Source organism: Serpula lacrymans (genome assembly GCF_000218685.1).
Source record: "Serpula lacrymans var. lacrymans S7.9 unplaced genomic scaffold SERLAscaffold_1, whole genome shotgun sequence".
Classification (NCBI taxonomy): domain Eukaryota; kingdom Fungi; phylum Basidiomycota; class Agaricomycetes; order Boletales; family Serpulaceae; genus Serpula; species Serpula lacrymans.
Window position 1 is genome coordinate 2,093,537 of NW_006763290.1, and position 13,808 is coordinate 2,107,344.

Below are 13,808 nucleotides of genomic sequence, written 5' to 3' on the forward strand. Positions count from 1 at the left end.
ACAGCATACCAGAGTCCTGGTACACCACTGGGTTCTGCCTATAAGCATCTCCCTGAGGAAACAGAACACTGGTGCTACATCTGTCCCATGGAAAGAGGGGTAGCCACCTGTGACTACTTGGCCATAGCCATGGCCAAATACTACAAATTGAGGGGGCTCTGCATATGCGAGCAGACAAATCCAGTGACCCTGAGTAGCAGACTGTAGCTGCCTGTCTCGGAGCAAGCTGACATGAAGGTAGTTCATGCATGCGCCATCTTGAACTTGGTGAATCTCACTGTGCTCCATATAGCCATCATTATGTATGGCAGGCACAGGGAATGGATTTTCTGATGCTCGCAAAGGTGGCGGTGGGGCATTGGCGTGAACATGAGGTGAGGACATTGCATCTCTTGATGATGAACTGACTTGTTTTCCAGAAGGAGATGCTTGTCCTAAAGAGTGATTGCCTGGCATGCAATTGGGTGTTGAAAGCAATTCTCCTAAGACTTGCAAAGGGGGTGTTGGTGAGACATCAATGTGCAAGTAAATAGAAGGCATGTCATCCCTTGGTGATAAACTTGCTCACATTCTAAAAGTATGCACTTGCTCTGTTTCTGCTATGGAAAACACCTGGGATGATGGTGATATGCCAATGTGGGAGTGGGTGGAAGACAGTGTGTCCCTTGGCAATGAACTGGCTTGCTTCTCAGAAGAGTGCACTTGCCCTGCTGCTGCACAAAAGGGCACCAGAGATGATTTTGATGAGGCATTAGAAGAGAACAGCGGTGTGACATTGTTGTGGCAATCATCGGGAAGACCATAAGAGGACAGCTGTGCTATTTTGGGAGACCTTGCACGGCCCTTTGCCTTTGATACTGATTTTCCCGCCATGCGTGTCACCTTATCCTGCTGAGGACCCAACAACGGGGACGCTTCCTGGCTGCATGCCTAGATATCAAACCTTCGGCCTTATGCTTGTTGTAGAGACCCTCATTCTAATAGCTGGTGTTGGAACCTTCTGACCTATAATCCCTACATTTGTCCTCTATCTCTAGGTCATTCTTGGGTTTGCATTGGCCTTCTTGGCTTCTGAAGGGTGACATTCAATGGCTACTTTGAGTGGATCTGTTCAAGGAAGGACAATTGCACTCACCACACTTTCCAACCTCAAGCGGCTCATCACTGTCAATAGACACAGCACTTGGTTGAGGACACAGTCTACATTTCTTAGTTGCAGGTTAATCTACTTGGCTAGGTAAGCCTTCATTATTGGTATTTTGATTTGCAAACTTCCTCTGTCTAAAAGGGTGTCGGGAATCTGACAGCGGCCCAACACCTATAATAACGGGCTCTATGGATTTGAGTAGTTGAGCTGTAGAAATTATTGAATAAATAAAGGCCAGTACAACAATAGTAATATGTACCTTGCATGTGAGGCCTAGACTTGAAATATAAATGTTGAGGTCCTTCATCTTGAAGTCCTAACAAGTTTTCTCTGTTCTGATATTGTGAGGTCATCATTAATCATGCCTGTGCTACCCTTGTGAGCCTCCTAGAGACCTTGGCGGATTGAGTCTTTGTCTGGCACAGCACTGTTTGTTGGTAGTGAATCTGTTGGAGGAAGTATCAGCCATACTGTGAAAGGTTTGGGAGTGTAGTTTTGGCTGGTCGCAGTGATGGGATTGCGAGGAACTTTCTTGACTAGTTTTGTTTGCCGGCTTCTGGATTTTTGTACAACTCCTGAATCCCGCAGTGTAGCTTTGATGCTGGTTCTTAGCTGGGTGGAGGTGAGAGGTAAGTCAAGGAAACCACCACCGACTTGCTCCTGGATGTAATCTCCTTTGGACAGATTTTCATCTAGAAAGGGTGATGAGAGTGGCAACAACATTTCATGTATTAATGACCGTTATTTCAATCAATCTGATCATTTTGTAATGGCTCACCATTTTGTACCAGGTAGCAAAATAGAAGTGCAAGTTCTGGGATACAGTGATAAGTGCTAGATAGGATTAGAATCTAACTCTCATCTTACCAGTTAAGTGGCCTGGCACCTCCTCTGCTGCTACATGCACTACTTTAACATGCAGCTTCTTTTTGCTCCTTGACGCCCATTAGAGTCAGAAGTAGTAGAGATGCTGAGGAATGGTAGGCTGGCCATAGCAAGTGGGAAAAGCAGTTAGTAGGGGTAGAGGATGGGGGGGGGGAAATTGGAGTATATTGCAGTTGCAGAAACGACCTGAAATACAACTGAAGCGGACATCTTGGATGGATCCACCTGTCTGCCTTTGTGCAAGAAAGCGTAGGTGTAAAGCCATATAAAGTCAAGATACCGGTCAGCAGGGTGCCTGCATAGGAATGTCTAATAAATAAAATAATGCTCACCATACTCCTACAATCGAGCTGAGATCTAGAGGTGACCTTCAGCAAATCACCATCCTCATAGCCATCCTGCTGACAATAAAACATAGCGGAGTGAATTACATACCTGATCAAAACTGACAAGGAGTGAATAATAGCTAGCTCACTGTAGGAGGCTTGTGACTAGCAACAAATTGTTTGCAGAAGCATGTCTGCAGTATGTTCAAATTTGGTAAGTGTCACCTCTAGCCAATAGTGGCTCAAATAATAATCCTACTGATATCAAAACATACCTCAAGAGCACAGATCAGATTTCACACCAGCATCCCTAAAATAGGACCAGAGAACTCACAGCAATAGCCCCATAATTTTGATACCAAAAAGTATATGATAAATTTTACATGCTCAACTATCTAGACAAGAAGTAGTGGCAAGGTAGGAATCCTTCTCCATCTACAGAAACTCTTCCATCATTATGGGTTGTAAGGCCAAGTATTTCACCTTAGCCAACAAAAAAGCTGCCGGTGTCATACATGAAAAATGTTTCATGTATGGACATGGCATTCCACAACATATTGTACCCCGCAAAAAGTACCTCATCTTGAAGTACACATTCCAAAGTACTATGTCACAAAGTTTTATATTTTGATGACCGCTAGTTTTGGAGGTATGAGCCAAACAAGAATGCTTGTATCATGCTTACTGTCAGCCACTGGCAGCCACCCTGAAATCTGACCACATGGCTTGGTCAGTTTCTGAAAAGGGAAAGTGAATTTCCCATGACATAATCTGCCTTTTTCTCAACAACCACTTCACCAATCACTCCGGTTTTTGGGAAGTAGGTAATACTTTCATGCCCCTATTAGTCTGGATACTTTTGGAGGGCTTCCAAATAAGGAAATTCTCCAAAATTCTTGTTTTACTGTGGAGAAGGCTGAATTGGCATTTGTTTCTTATAAATAGAACACTGTGCCTGACTGAGTTATATTTTGCTCCACATTTTCAAATTACTTTTCTATTCTTAGTCTCAAAAAGATCACTCTAGAATCATCTAGGTCCCCAATAGATGATTCTGGCCTTTTGAATTTCCATTAGATATCTCGGTACTACCATTTGTAATTACCAACTAGGAAGGAGCCTCTATAGCCAAAAGGTATATAAGGAGGCCAACTTTCCACCTAATAAAAAAAAGCTTTTACTTACAAGCAGTCCCCACATAAGTGGACAACCACTCAGGAGTCAACTAGCTTTTGCCTAGGCAGCATACAAGAGGTATTGCCCACCCTAGGAAGCTTAGTTGTCAAGTCACGTCTGTCACAGATAACAGTAGTCCAAGTGTGATTACAGTCTGTGATTATTTATTATTTGCCACAAGTAGCTTTAGTATTCTATAGTCCATCTCAAACTTATATCAGTCATCTATTGATCTGGTGTAAGCTCATCTGCAGTCAGTCACTGAAGCATAGTCAAGTATTACTTCACCCTTCTATCGACCATCAGTGTACCATAGCTTGTCCTTTATCAAGTGTAAGACACTATTATCTTTATTCTATTAGTCTCTCAACAAGTGAGGACTATCATTGTCACACCTAGTGTTGGCTATATCTTAAAGCTAGTCACGCAACACTTCAAACTCACACATACCCTCACACTTCTATTCACATACTACCACTTGTCCTTTATATCACCAAGGACATATCTACCATTGTCATATTAGTCTTCCAGAGCACGAGGACTATTGACATACTCACAACAAAAGGGATAATTAACTTCCACCCCACGAACAAACTAGGTTATTACCCATTATTCAGCTTAGGTTGTAAACTTCCGGTAACCCTAGGATAAAGAAGCTTTGGTAGCTATCCCATATCAAACACTTTATCAATAAGACATCGGTCATAATTATAAGCATACATATAGCCTCTCACCAAGGTGCCCACTTGTTTTACCAGTTCAATTTCTCCACTGATATATACATAGAGGTTAGATTACACAAAAGCAACAAAACACTCGAGCCTATGCTAAAACTCATGGGCGACAAACTTCAACTATGCCTCAAGATCAGTTGTTGCTATCAAACATTACCCACCCTCCTCTACCTCCAGCACTCATTATTCTTGCTGCAAAGTCTCTCCCCGACTTTATAACCACCTTGCATCCCAAGTTGTCTCTGGGTCAGAACCCCTCAGATTTCCCAGAATTTTTGCCATGGGATATGGACCCTCCTTATGATTTACCAGATACACATACTCCAGAAGAGGTTCAAATCACTCTTTCCATTAGGGATATGCATGAGAGGCAATTGTACCGCGAGAGGGAGAAACGGGAGGCTTATATGAGCATTTACAATAGTCGAAGGTGCCTTGGCTATTGTACATTCCTAGTTGGAGATATTAGCATGCTGTTGGCGTGGTGAATGCTGTTACAAGAGGCATTAGAGGGAATGGAGAGTGGTGGAAGACACAAGGTGATGGCTGAGATCCTCTCTCACTGGAGGGCCCAAGGCATTTGTATGAGGAGAGATGAGTATGATTCATTTATTGTAGGTAAAAATCCCTACACCCAATTTCTGTCGAACAAGCCAACCCACTTCTTCTTCAGAGTGAAAAGGACTCCTTCTCCTAGCTGCTTTAGCACGACTTTGGGGGGCATTATAATAATCTTGAAAACATCCATGTGCCAGATCAGCTACAGATCCTTGAAAAGCCTGAAGAAAATCGTCAAAATCTAGCTGGATATTGAAGACTGAGAGATTGATGGAAGATATCTCTTTAGGCAATACTTGGGGGTGCAAATGGGGAGTAGATAGAGTAGTGGTGGGCGTGCATGAATGGGTACCACTTTGAAGAGGACGACCAGTGCGGTTTGTTATCAAATCCTGGGTAGCAACCTCATCAGGAAAAACCCTTTTGCTATATAGTGCTATATAGCCACTACCTATATATATAAACACATTCATAGAAACTATAGTACTATCAGTGCAATCATAGCTCTTATAGCTCTTATAGCACAGTAGCAGGCAAAAATTTAACCAAGGGGAGAAGTATCTATAATTCCCTCAAACTCTGGATTAATCCAACAAACTTGTTCAATAATAGAAAGAGGCCACAAGTGTTTGGATTCAAGTATATTATTATAGGCAAGGTACTATAAGTGCTCTTATAGCCTATAGCAGCCTACATAGCTCTTATAGCTGTGAAGGTCATAGTTATAATATAGTTCAAGGTGCTTAAAAGGGCTAATAAATCATACAGTATTAATTAATTATGTAGCCTGTATTAGTGAAATAGTAGTTTGTATCCCTGATACTCACAAAATAAAAATAATGATTTATCCAAATATAAGTAGTGGCAACGAGTAAAAAATTAGTCTAAGTCCATAAAAGGTCAATATATAACACCTGTATAATATGTTTTATAAGCCCTCATGGTGTAGTGGATAAATGTGATGTGTGGCTATAGGCTGCTTAGTCACCCAAGAGCTGACTAGCAGGTTGAAAGTTCAAATCCTGTCTGTGTTAATTTTTTTTTATCAGCCACACAACAATTTCCAACATCTATAAGAGCATTTATAGAGCTATATGAGGCTCTATAGATGGCAGAGGTTCTATAACAGGTTTGACCACTATAACAGCTTTATGAGTACTTATAGTGCTATAGAGCTCTATATAGCTACCCCCATTTTTCCTGATGCTCTATCGCTGCTATTCGAGCAGCTGCACTTTCAGCTTCTGGGTTAGCGACAGTCTGGGGCGCACTCCTCATAATTTTCTCCATCTCCAAAATTGACCTGGTGATAACACAATTGAAAATTTCGTTGAATTTGTCTTCCTGGGTTTGAGTGGGATAGAGTTGGCCCACATCTATGTTAGGTACTACCCTTTGTATGTATGCTATATTAGACAAAGAAAGTTAAGATCAAGAAGGGACACACCAGTACTACGGGCGGAGGAAGATGCTGTGCATAGCTTTCCTTTCCTACAACCTTTGGGTCCTTTTCATACAGGTACATATCCACCACAAATCTACCCACCCATGTTACACCATCAGCTGTCCTCAGAGGGCCATATTTGATATTGTCATCCTTTTGTAAGTTGTACCAATACTGCATGTTGACGGGTTCAGCGTACCCATATTGAGGCTTTGCGTATTTGTGGGACTCGTAGAATTTGACCACAAGAATGCCAACAAGGTGGGGGAGCTCCTCCCAGTACTTTTTCACCTTCTGGGTGATGTCCCAAAGTAACTGGGAGTGGCAGACCTGGGAAATGAACAAGTCCTGCCACTCAGTGCTAGGGTTAAGGCTTTGGAACTTGAGGGCTAAGTGGGGTACAGTGGTGATTTGACCTCGCTGGAGAAACTTGGATGTATTAGAACTCAACCTGAACTTCCCATCTGACCGTCTGATAAGGCATGACAGTTCCCCCTGTAAAAGTTTACTGAGGCGCTCAATGAAAACTTCATATACAGGAGTAGGCATGCTCAGTTGCAAGATGCCTTTCACATGGTCATACATATATCTGGAAGTAAGGACATAAGTACAGTATATTCACTCATGAAAAGCATACCTTAGAGTGCTGTAGTTAGTTTCTCTGAGCTTGTCCACAAACTTGGGGAAACTTGATGGTTCAATATAGAATTGCTAGGGGGAAAAATCAGATCAGGAATGTAGCCAGACAATGATTTCTCACCTGGACATATACGTCCTGAGAATTACACTTCAAATTCCTAACGATTTGCTCAATGATGGGCTGGACTTGATCTTCAGATGTAGCAATTGGTGCAGTGTGGATGGAGGTTGAAAGAGTGGATGTTGATAGATTACTCGGGAGAGTGGCAAAATATTGTTGTTGAGTAGCTGTGCATTGCCATCAGGTAATTTTGAAATTAAATAACTGATTTACTTTCTGGTCCAGGAGAGGACTTTGACCAAGTAATAGGGGGGGTGTACCAGTAGGTAGCACCGTTTCCAGTGGAAGTGGAGGATATTGTGTACATGTAGGACAGGTGCATTTTTGCAGACTAAGAATGGGATGTTCTGCTGAAATATGTCTCAGTACTCAGCCAACCAAGTAAGTAGTTTAAAAAAACCCAGGAAACTCACCTCATATCTAAATATTTGCACCAATACATAGGTGTTAGCGGGCGGGCAAGGAAGAGAATGATTCAAAAGATGATAAGCGAAGAGCTGCCCACATCCACAGTTGGATGTGTGCAGTTGCATTGTTCCATGCAGTGTGAGAAAGGGGAAAACAGCTGATCTCTTTTTTCACACTGCATGGAATCGACAGGTTGCTATTGTGAAAAGCTGATAATCACTATGAGAAAAATAGTAAGTCTCTGTTCATTCCATCTCAGTATCAGCACCCACTGCATATGATTGCAATAATGAATACCCAATGAGCCATGAGAGAATGGACAGCCTGACCATCCATTCTCTCATGGCTCATTGGGTGATCTCATCTTATCTTTGCTGGAACAACAATACTGGACCATGTGAAAATGGACAGTCTGACCGTCCATTCTTGCACGGTCCAGCAGATTGCTGATTTAACGTTATCAGCATTGCAACACCTTATTATATTGTTGTGTAACCAAGGTTAGGCTGCCATACATTTTCCCACAGTCTTTGTAGTATACTGAAAATGTACAGATTTACTGATTTGGCACTACAGGTCAAGATCCTTGCTCGGATACTGGGTCAGCAACCACTGCCAACAGAGCTAATGGATTTTCACGCCCAACTGGTGGGTATCCTAAGCACGCTCACTCCTGCTGACCTCTCTTGCACTGCTAGACAAAGTGGCTTCATCCTCAATAGTTCCATCATCACTCTCTGACAGCCCACCTTCTGTCACCATGCACCAAGACCTAACAACATCATCCCCAGCCCACTCTGGTGAAGAGGTATGTTGGCTCTCCCCTCTTAATGCCAATGCAATCTCTGACGGTGATACACTCACAAAGACGCCAACCACATCAACACCCATATGCTGCTGCAGCTCCTACTCCTACTCTTGCACATTGATCTTGTCGATCTCCATCTCCTGCATGTCGATAACCTGCTCCTGCCCCTCCTCCAGCTCTTGCACGTTGACGGCCTTGTCCAAGGGGTAGAGTTGCTGTCCAGCAATCTCTGTGGCAAGCAGTCAACGACCCTGCTATTAGGATCAACTCGGCCGTCGACGCTTTCATAGCACGACTTGCGGCTGCACATGAAGACTCCTCAATTTTCAACTCAGGAGAGTGGGCACACTCTGTCAACTCCCTGTTGACCTCTGTTACGTCCACCAATAACTACCTGGACAAGTCTGTGGCTTCTGTTGTGGTGCGCTGTTGGCGCATGACCAGTAAAGACATAGGTGTCAACTTTTTGCTGATAATCAGCTACATCCAGCTTGTTGCCGAGTCCCAAAGGTAAGTGAAAATTGTTACAAATAATTATCATTTCATTCTAATGTTTGTATGCTAGTCTTCGCTCTCAGCAAGGTATCTCCCTCAGCCCAAGCCATCTAAGAAATGGTTTAAGCAATGGCATGCTATGTGGTGCAAGTTTGCAGCCATAGCAGCCCGTGGTAAGATTACCTTTGTCTGTATTAAACCATACTTACAGATCTATGTAGGATCTATCTATGCCCTTGTTTTGGTTGCAGGCTTGAACTTACGGGTTTAACTTGGTGAAATAGATGGAACAACGCCATGGGAGATAGCCAATGTCTTTAGGTGGCCAGTTGAATGTAAGTGTACTACTTCTTACTGCGTGTATGCTAACTAAACAATGTCATGCAGCTACTGTTAGTGGACAGCTGGTGATTAGTAGAATCATCCCAACTATTTCTAGCTTACACCAAAACCTACCACTGAACGTGAACTGCATGTTTGCACCTGGTGTGCTCAGTTATTATGGCCTTCCTGCCCATATTGATTGCAGATGAGAGAGGGAGATATTGTGCTCTTTTGCTGATGTGATATAACTCATTTTAACTTGCATTCCAGAGGGCAGAGGGGCTCAATTGTCTTGCAAACTGACAAGGAGATGGATAATTGGAGTAATAGGCAAAATGGATGGGCTGGTCATTCTTATTTACATTGATAACTATGGACTTTGTACTGCATTTTGTCTTTTTGACCTTGATACTCTTAGATGTTTACCAATTGTTTCATCCAGAGTTTGTCACTAATTGTACTAGTGTATATTTGTTTGTTGTTTCACTTTTGAGAAGAAAGTTGAAAGGTGTGAGGGATGAAACATTCCACTGTTTGCTAATTCCTCATTTTCTATATCTTTTACCTCTGTCTCTGTCTACTACTTTGGTGAGGGCTGCTAGCACAAGATCTGGACAGAACAAAACTCAGGGGATTAAGTCCAAGAAGCCTTTAACTAGACATTCCAGGGCTCAAAGGACATCAAACTCTTCTGATGGGCTTACACGAGATGAAGAAATCTTATATAGCCAACTGATGAAGAAGTTGCAAGCATCTGGAAAGGATGCAAATACTGACAGGCTAGCAGGTGAGTCATTTAATATGTGTTATGTATCATGTCTATTACATAGTACACTTCCCAGAAATTTGTCAGAAAGCAGCTCACATGGTGGAGGCTGAGGATGATGAGGAAGAAGGAGACTTGGATAGGCCTGATGTTGATAGTGAAGATGAAGCTCTTCATAAGAGAGCCAGAAATAGCATGGAAGAGGAACTAGAAGATGAAGATGAAGATGCTCTGATGCAGACCTTTAAACGCTTGACAGGCAAGCCTGGTAATAAGAGGGGTTTCTGGTAATGGAGCAGTTTCTGATAAACTCGTAGGTAATGGGTTTGAGACGTATTCTGATGAAGAGGATTTTACTGATGAATACCAAGTTGCACTGTTGAAGTGTACAATTGTATTGGAGATGTTTACTACAATACAGGCATCTATATATACTGTCCTACTTTAGGGTAGGTGTTTGTGTTGAACAAATGATGACGGGTGAGAAACCGTAACAGGTAACTAGTGTGGGAATAAGAATGAGTAGTGGTACATAGCTACTCAGAGAGGAAAATAAAGTCCATAAGAGACATAGTTTGTAACATTATGTTCAGACTGCTCCAAAGTCTCCTAACTCTCCGTCTACGTTGTATTGTGCATTTTTGTCTAAGTCGTTATGCATATCATCTAATCCCCAACTATCTGGGGTGAAGGGGTATTTCCGTTGTTGGTTACATTCATTAGTGCAGTGTCCGGGGGCATCTAGTCTGCACATGGAACAAGTATGGTAACAACAATAGATGGCACAATGGCCATAAATTTGACAGGCATAACAGTGTCAAATATGAGGGCAATGTCGTCATTTGGAAGAGGATTGTGAATGAGTGGAATTGGAATAGTCCGAGATAGGCAAGGGCCTTTTGCTTCTATTGCCCAAAGATGGGGTGTCACCTTCATTGTCCCCTTAACAGCCTTCCATCTGGAGACGAGCCGTTGCTCGACATGGGGGTCTGTCTCTGATTCATGTGCTGTACGTGGGGAGTGCAACCTGAAGGGATAAGGAGTACCGGTTCTGGGCGCTGGCGGCGTAGTTGGCAGTTGTGACGAGGTTGAGGGAGTTGGGGAGGGGTGTCACTGGCTGTGTAGGAATTGATATGTCCTGTGATTGTTCGGCTGTGTTGGCTACGGGGACTGTTGGGCTGATTGTGAAGGAACGTGATGGGGATAGTGGAGCAGGCACGGGTAGAACAAGATCTGGCAGTGATGGGCGAGATGTTGGTGGAGGTGGCGGCGGCGGTGAGTGTGGAGAGTGGTGCCCTGGAAATGCATGTCCCATCATGGCTGGTAGGGACAACAAATCTGGGGGAGGGGAGGTGAGATACCCTCATTAGGCGAGGGTATTCCTTGTGTTGTCACATACTGTCTGACCTCCTAAACATAGGAAGGCTTCGACCGCTTCTCTCTCTCCATTCTTGCAGTTCTTCCTCAAGCGTTGTTCCAGGGATTCTATCTGCAAGTGTTCAATGAGCAAAGTAACTGCGTGTAGTTTGTCAGGAACAAGGAGCAATTGTTGCCAGCAATGGAAGGTATCCAAGGGGTATGTGGCATTAGGGCAAGTGATGTTAGACTGGTGGAATAGATAAAAGTAAGCGCGCCTATCTGACATCAATTCAGTGGCATCTTCAATGTCGGTTTGTTCGCGAGTGAGGGCGGGGCGGTGTGCCCATTGTGCTTCCGTGATCACCAGTGGTTCGCCAAGGTATGAGGAAATGTTACAATTAATGTACCAGTACCTACTCACACTTTACTTTTCATACTTTTACTTTTACTTTTTCCAAGTCACATGACCAGTCATGTGACCATTTACCTTACTTTTCATTTTTGGACCTTTCCTTTAATTTTCATTCTCCGCTTTAACCTTGTACTGTAGTTTTCACACTGTGCCATGTGGCACTTCCCCTTTTAGTTCAAAACTCCACCTTTCTCGCGCAGTGCTGCCCTATTCTTATTTTAGCTACAAGTATCCCATGCAGTGGAGCTGGTCACACGGGCTAGGCCCCATGACATCAGCAGCCACTGCCTCTAGCAACTGTACAGTACATATGTACAAACAAACCTGTATTAGTATATAAACCCCAATAGATCTTGGGGAAGGACTCAGCGAGTCCTCCTGTTGTCTAGCACAACAAACCCGTTGAAACCTTAGGGGGTGATCCCTTCTTCTCTTCTCTCTTATGCTTGTCTGAGTTGTGTGCCAGAGTAAGAAACTCTTGGTTGTTACAGGGAAACTGAGGGGGAAAGGTTTGTGGGTCAGTGTAGTGGGTCTGATACATAGTCGTTCTGGTGGAAGTGCATATGAGGGGAATTTGTTGCATCTGTTACAGTTTGTGTCTTTCTTTATATTCATTCAGGGTTTCCAAAGCATTCTGTAGGTTTGCTTCTTCTTCCCAGGAGTTTTTGGCCGATGGGTAGTCCTTCCATTTGATTAAATATAGGTATCCTTTTCTGTTCTTTTTGCGGCGTAGAATGGCTTCTACTTTGTATTCTTCTTGATCATTGATTATCTCCGCCAGTGGTTTTATATAGTTTTCTCTGTGGACTTTGGTTTGTTTGTATGGGGTTAGAACAGTGGCGTGGAATACGGGATGGATTTTCCATGTGTTTGGGAGTTTTAGTCGGCAGTTAACCGGCAATACTTTTTCAAGGATGATAAAGGGTCCTTCTTGTTTCCGATTGAACTTTCTGTAGGGTGTTCCTTTCTTCTTTAGGTTGGTTGCTTCTAGCCAAACATTTTGTCCAATTGTAAGCATGGGTAACGGATGTTGTGAGTATTTTTGCATGTGTGCTCTTGCTAGTTCATAGGCTTGTAAGGCTATGGTTCTTGCTTCCAGTAATCTGGATAGTCTTTTGCTTACAGCCAATATGTTGGTCATTATTGGTGTTGTGGGGAGATCCCTAGGATGGTATCCTATTATGAGGTAGAATGGTGATTCATTCTGTGCCGGATGTGGTCTATGATTGTGGCAGAATTCTGCCGTCGTGAGATATTCTGTCCAAGAGTGTGGTAAATTGTTGCAGAAAATCCGCAAATATGTTTCTATCTCTATCTCCTGGTTTACCCTTTTGGTTTCTCCATCAGATTGAAGGTGATAGGCCGTTGATAGATTAACATTAACTCTGGTTTTGAGTAATCTGGCCAGTTCCTTGGTAACTTCTGATGCAAACTGTGGTCCTCTATCGGATATGAGTTTGTCGTGTAGTCCAAATCTTTCAAACACGTGTTGGTGAAATAATTTAGCCGTTCCTAATGCGTTAATAGTTTTCCTGCAGGGTGATAGTATTACCCCCTTTGTAAGGCCATGGTCCACCATGACCATGAGACTGTCATATCCATTGCTTTTTGGTAGATCTGTGATGAAGTCAACGGAAAGGTTTTTGAATGGTTCTGTTGTTTTCAGCCCTAAATTGGTTGGATGGGTATTTTGATCAGGTTGGTAATTGCCTTGCTTTGTTGGCATGTGGCACACCCTGTGACATAATCTTTGATCATTTGTGTCATACCTGGCCAATAGTAGTATCTTGTTACTAATTGGGTTGTTTTCAGTTGTCCAGGGTGTCCGGCTGTTATCAAATTGTGCTGTTGTTGAATACATGCCCTTCTCTCAATTCCTGTGGGAAGATAACGGCGACCTTTGTAAAACACGTCATCATCTTTGATGGTCCAATCCTTGGGATCCGAATGCATTTATAATTTGTTCCCTTCACATGAACTTTGTTGTATACAGGTGAAAAATGGATCAGTGGTTGCTACTGCGGCAAAAATGGTTTTTGGGAGTAGTGGTGTGTCCTGTTCTTCATCTTTGGTGTATAGATCCGGTCTTCTGGACAGATTGTCCGGAATTGTCATTTGTGTTCCTGGTACGTGTTTCAGGGTATAATTGTACTGTGAGAGTAAAAGTTGCCAGTGTCTTTGCCGTAGTGTCAACTTTCTGGCTTCC

General features: G+C 43.0%; 4 protein-coding genes across 4 annotated transcripts; 2 read left to right on the top strand and 2 right to left on the bottom strand.

Annotated features, from left to right (window-relative positions):
* Positions 1–1,534: 1,534 nt before the first annotated feature.
* Positions 1,535–1,870, bottom strand: SERLADRAFT_432035 (uncharacterized protein; the record flags this gene model as incomplete). Its single annotated transcript, XM_007312297.1, has 1 exon — positions 1,535–1,870. One exon carries the CDS (start codon positions 1,868–1,870, stop codon positions 1,535–1,537), a length of 336 nt encoding a protein of 111 aa, XP_007312359.1.
* A 2,520-nt stretch (positions 1,871–4,390) lies between these two features.
* SERLADRAFT_432036 (uncharacterized protein) lies at positions 4,391–4,756 on the top strand (the record flags this gene model as incomplete). Its single annotated transcript, XM_007312298.1, has 1 exon — positions 4,391–4,756. One exon carries the CDS (start codon positions 4,391–4,393, stop codon positions 4,754–4,756), a length of 366 nt encoding a protein of 121 aa, XP_007312360.1.
* Positions 4,757–6,011: 1,255 nt separating this feature from the next.
* Positions 6,012–7,337, bottom strand: SERLADRAFT_432037 (uncharacterized protein; the record flags this gene model as incomplete). The annotated part of the gene is made up of 5 exons (XM_007312299.1): positions 6,012–6,170; positions 6,274–6,859; positions 6,908–6,981; positions 7,031–7,197; positions 7,244–7,337. The coding sequence occupies 5 exons, from the start codon at positions 7,335–7,337 to the stop codon at positions 6,012–6,014; spliced, it is 1,080 nt and encodes a 359-aa protein (XP_007312361.1).
* Positions 7,338–7,659: 322 nt separating this feature from the next.
* On the top strand, positions 7,660–10,122 carry SERLADRAFT_404628 (uncharacterized protein; the record flags this gene model as incomplete). The annotated part of the gene is made up of 12 exons (XM_007312300.1): positions 7,660–7,671; positions 8,015–8,086; positions 8,230–8,246; positions 8,451–8,667; positions 8,727–8,756; positions 8,812–8,914; positions 9,026–9,076; positions 9,129–9,227; positions 9,336–9,412; positions 9,530–9,573; positions 9,794–9,852; positions 9,896–10,122. The coding sequence occupies 12 exons, from the start codon at positions 7,660–7,662 to the stop codon at positions 10,120–10,122; spliced, it is 1,008 nt and encodes a 335-aa protein (XP_007312362.1).
* Positions 10,123–13,808: the final 3,686 nt, after the last annotated feature.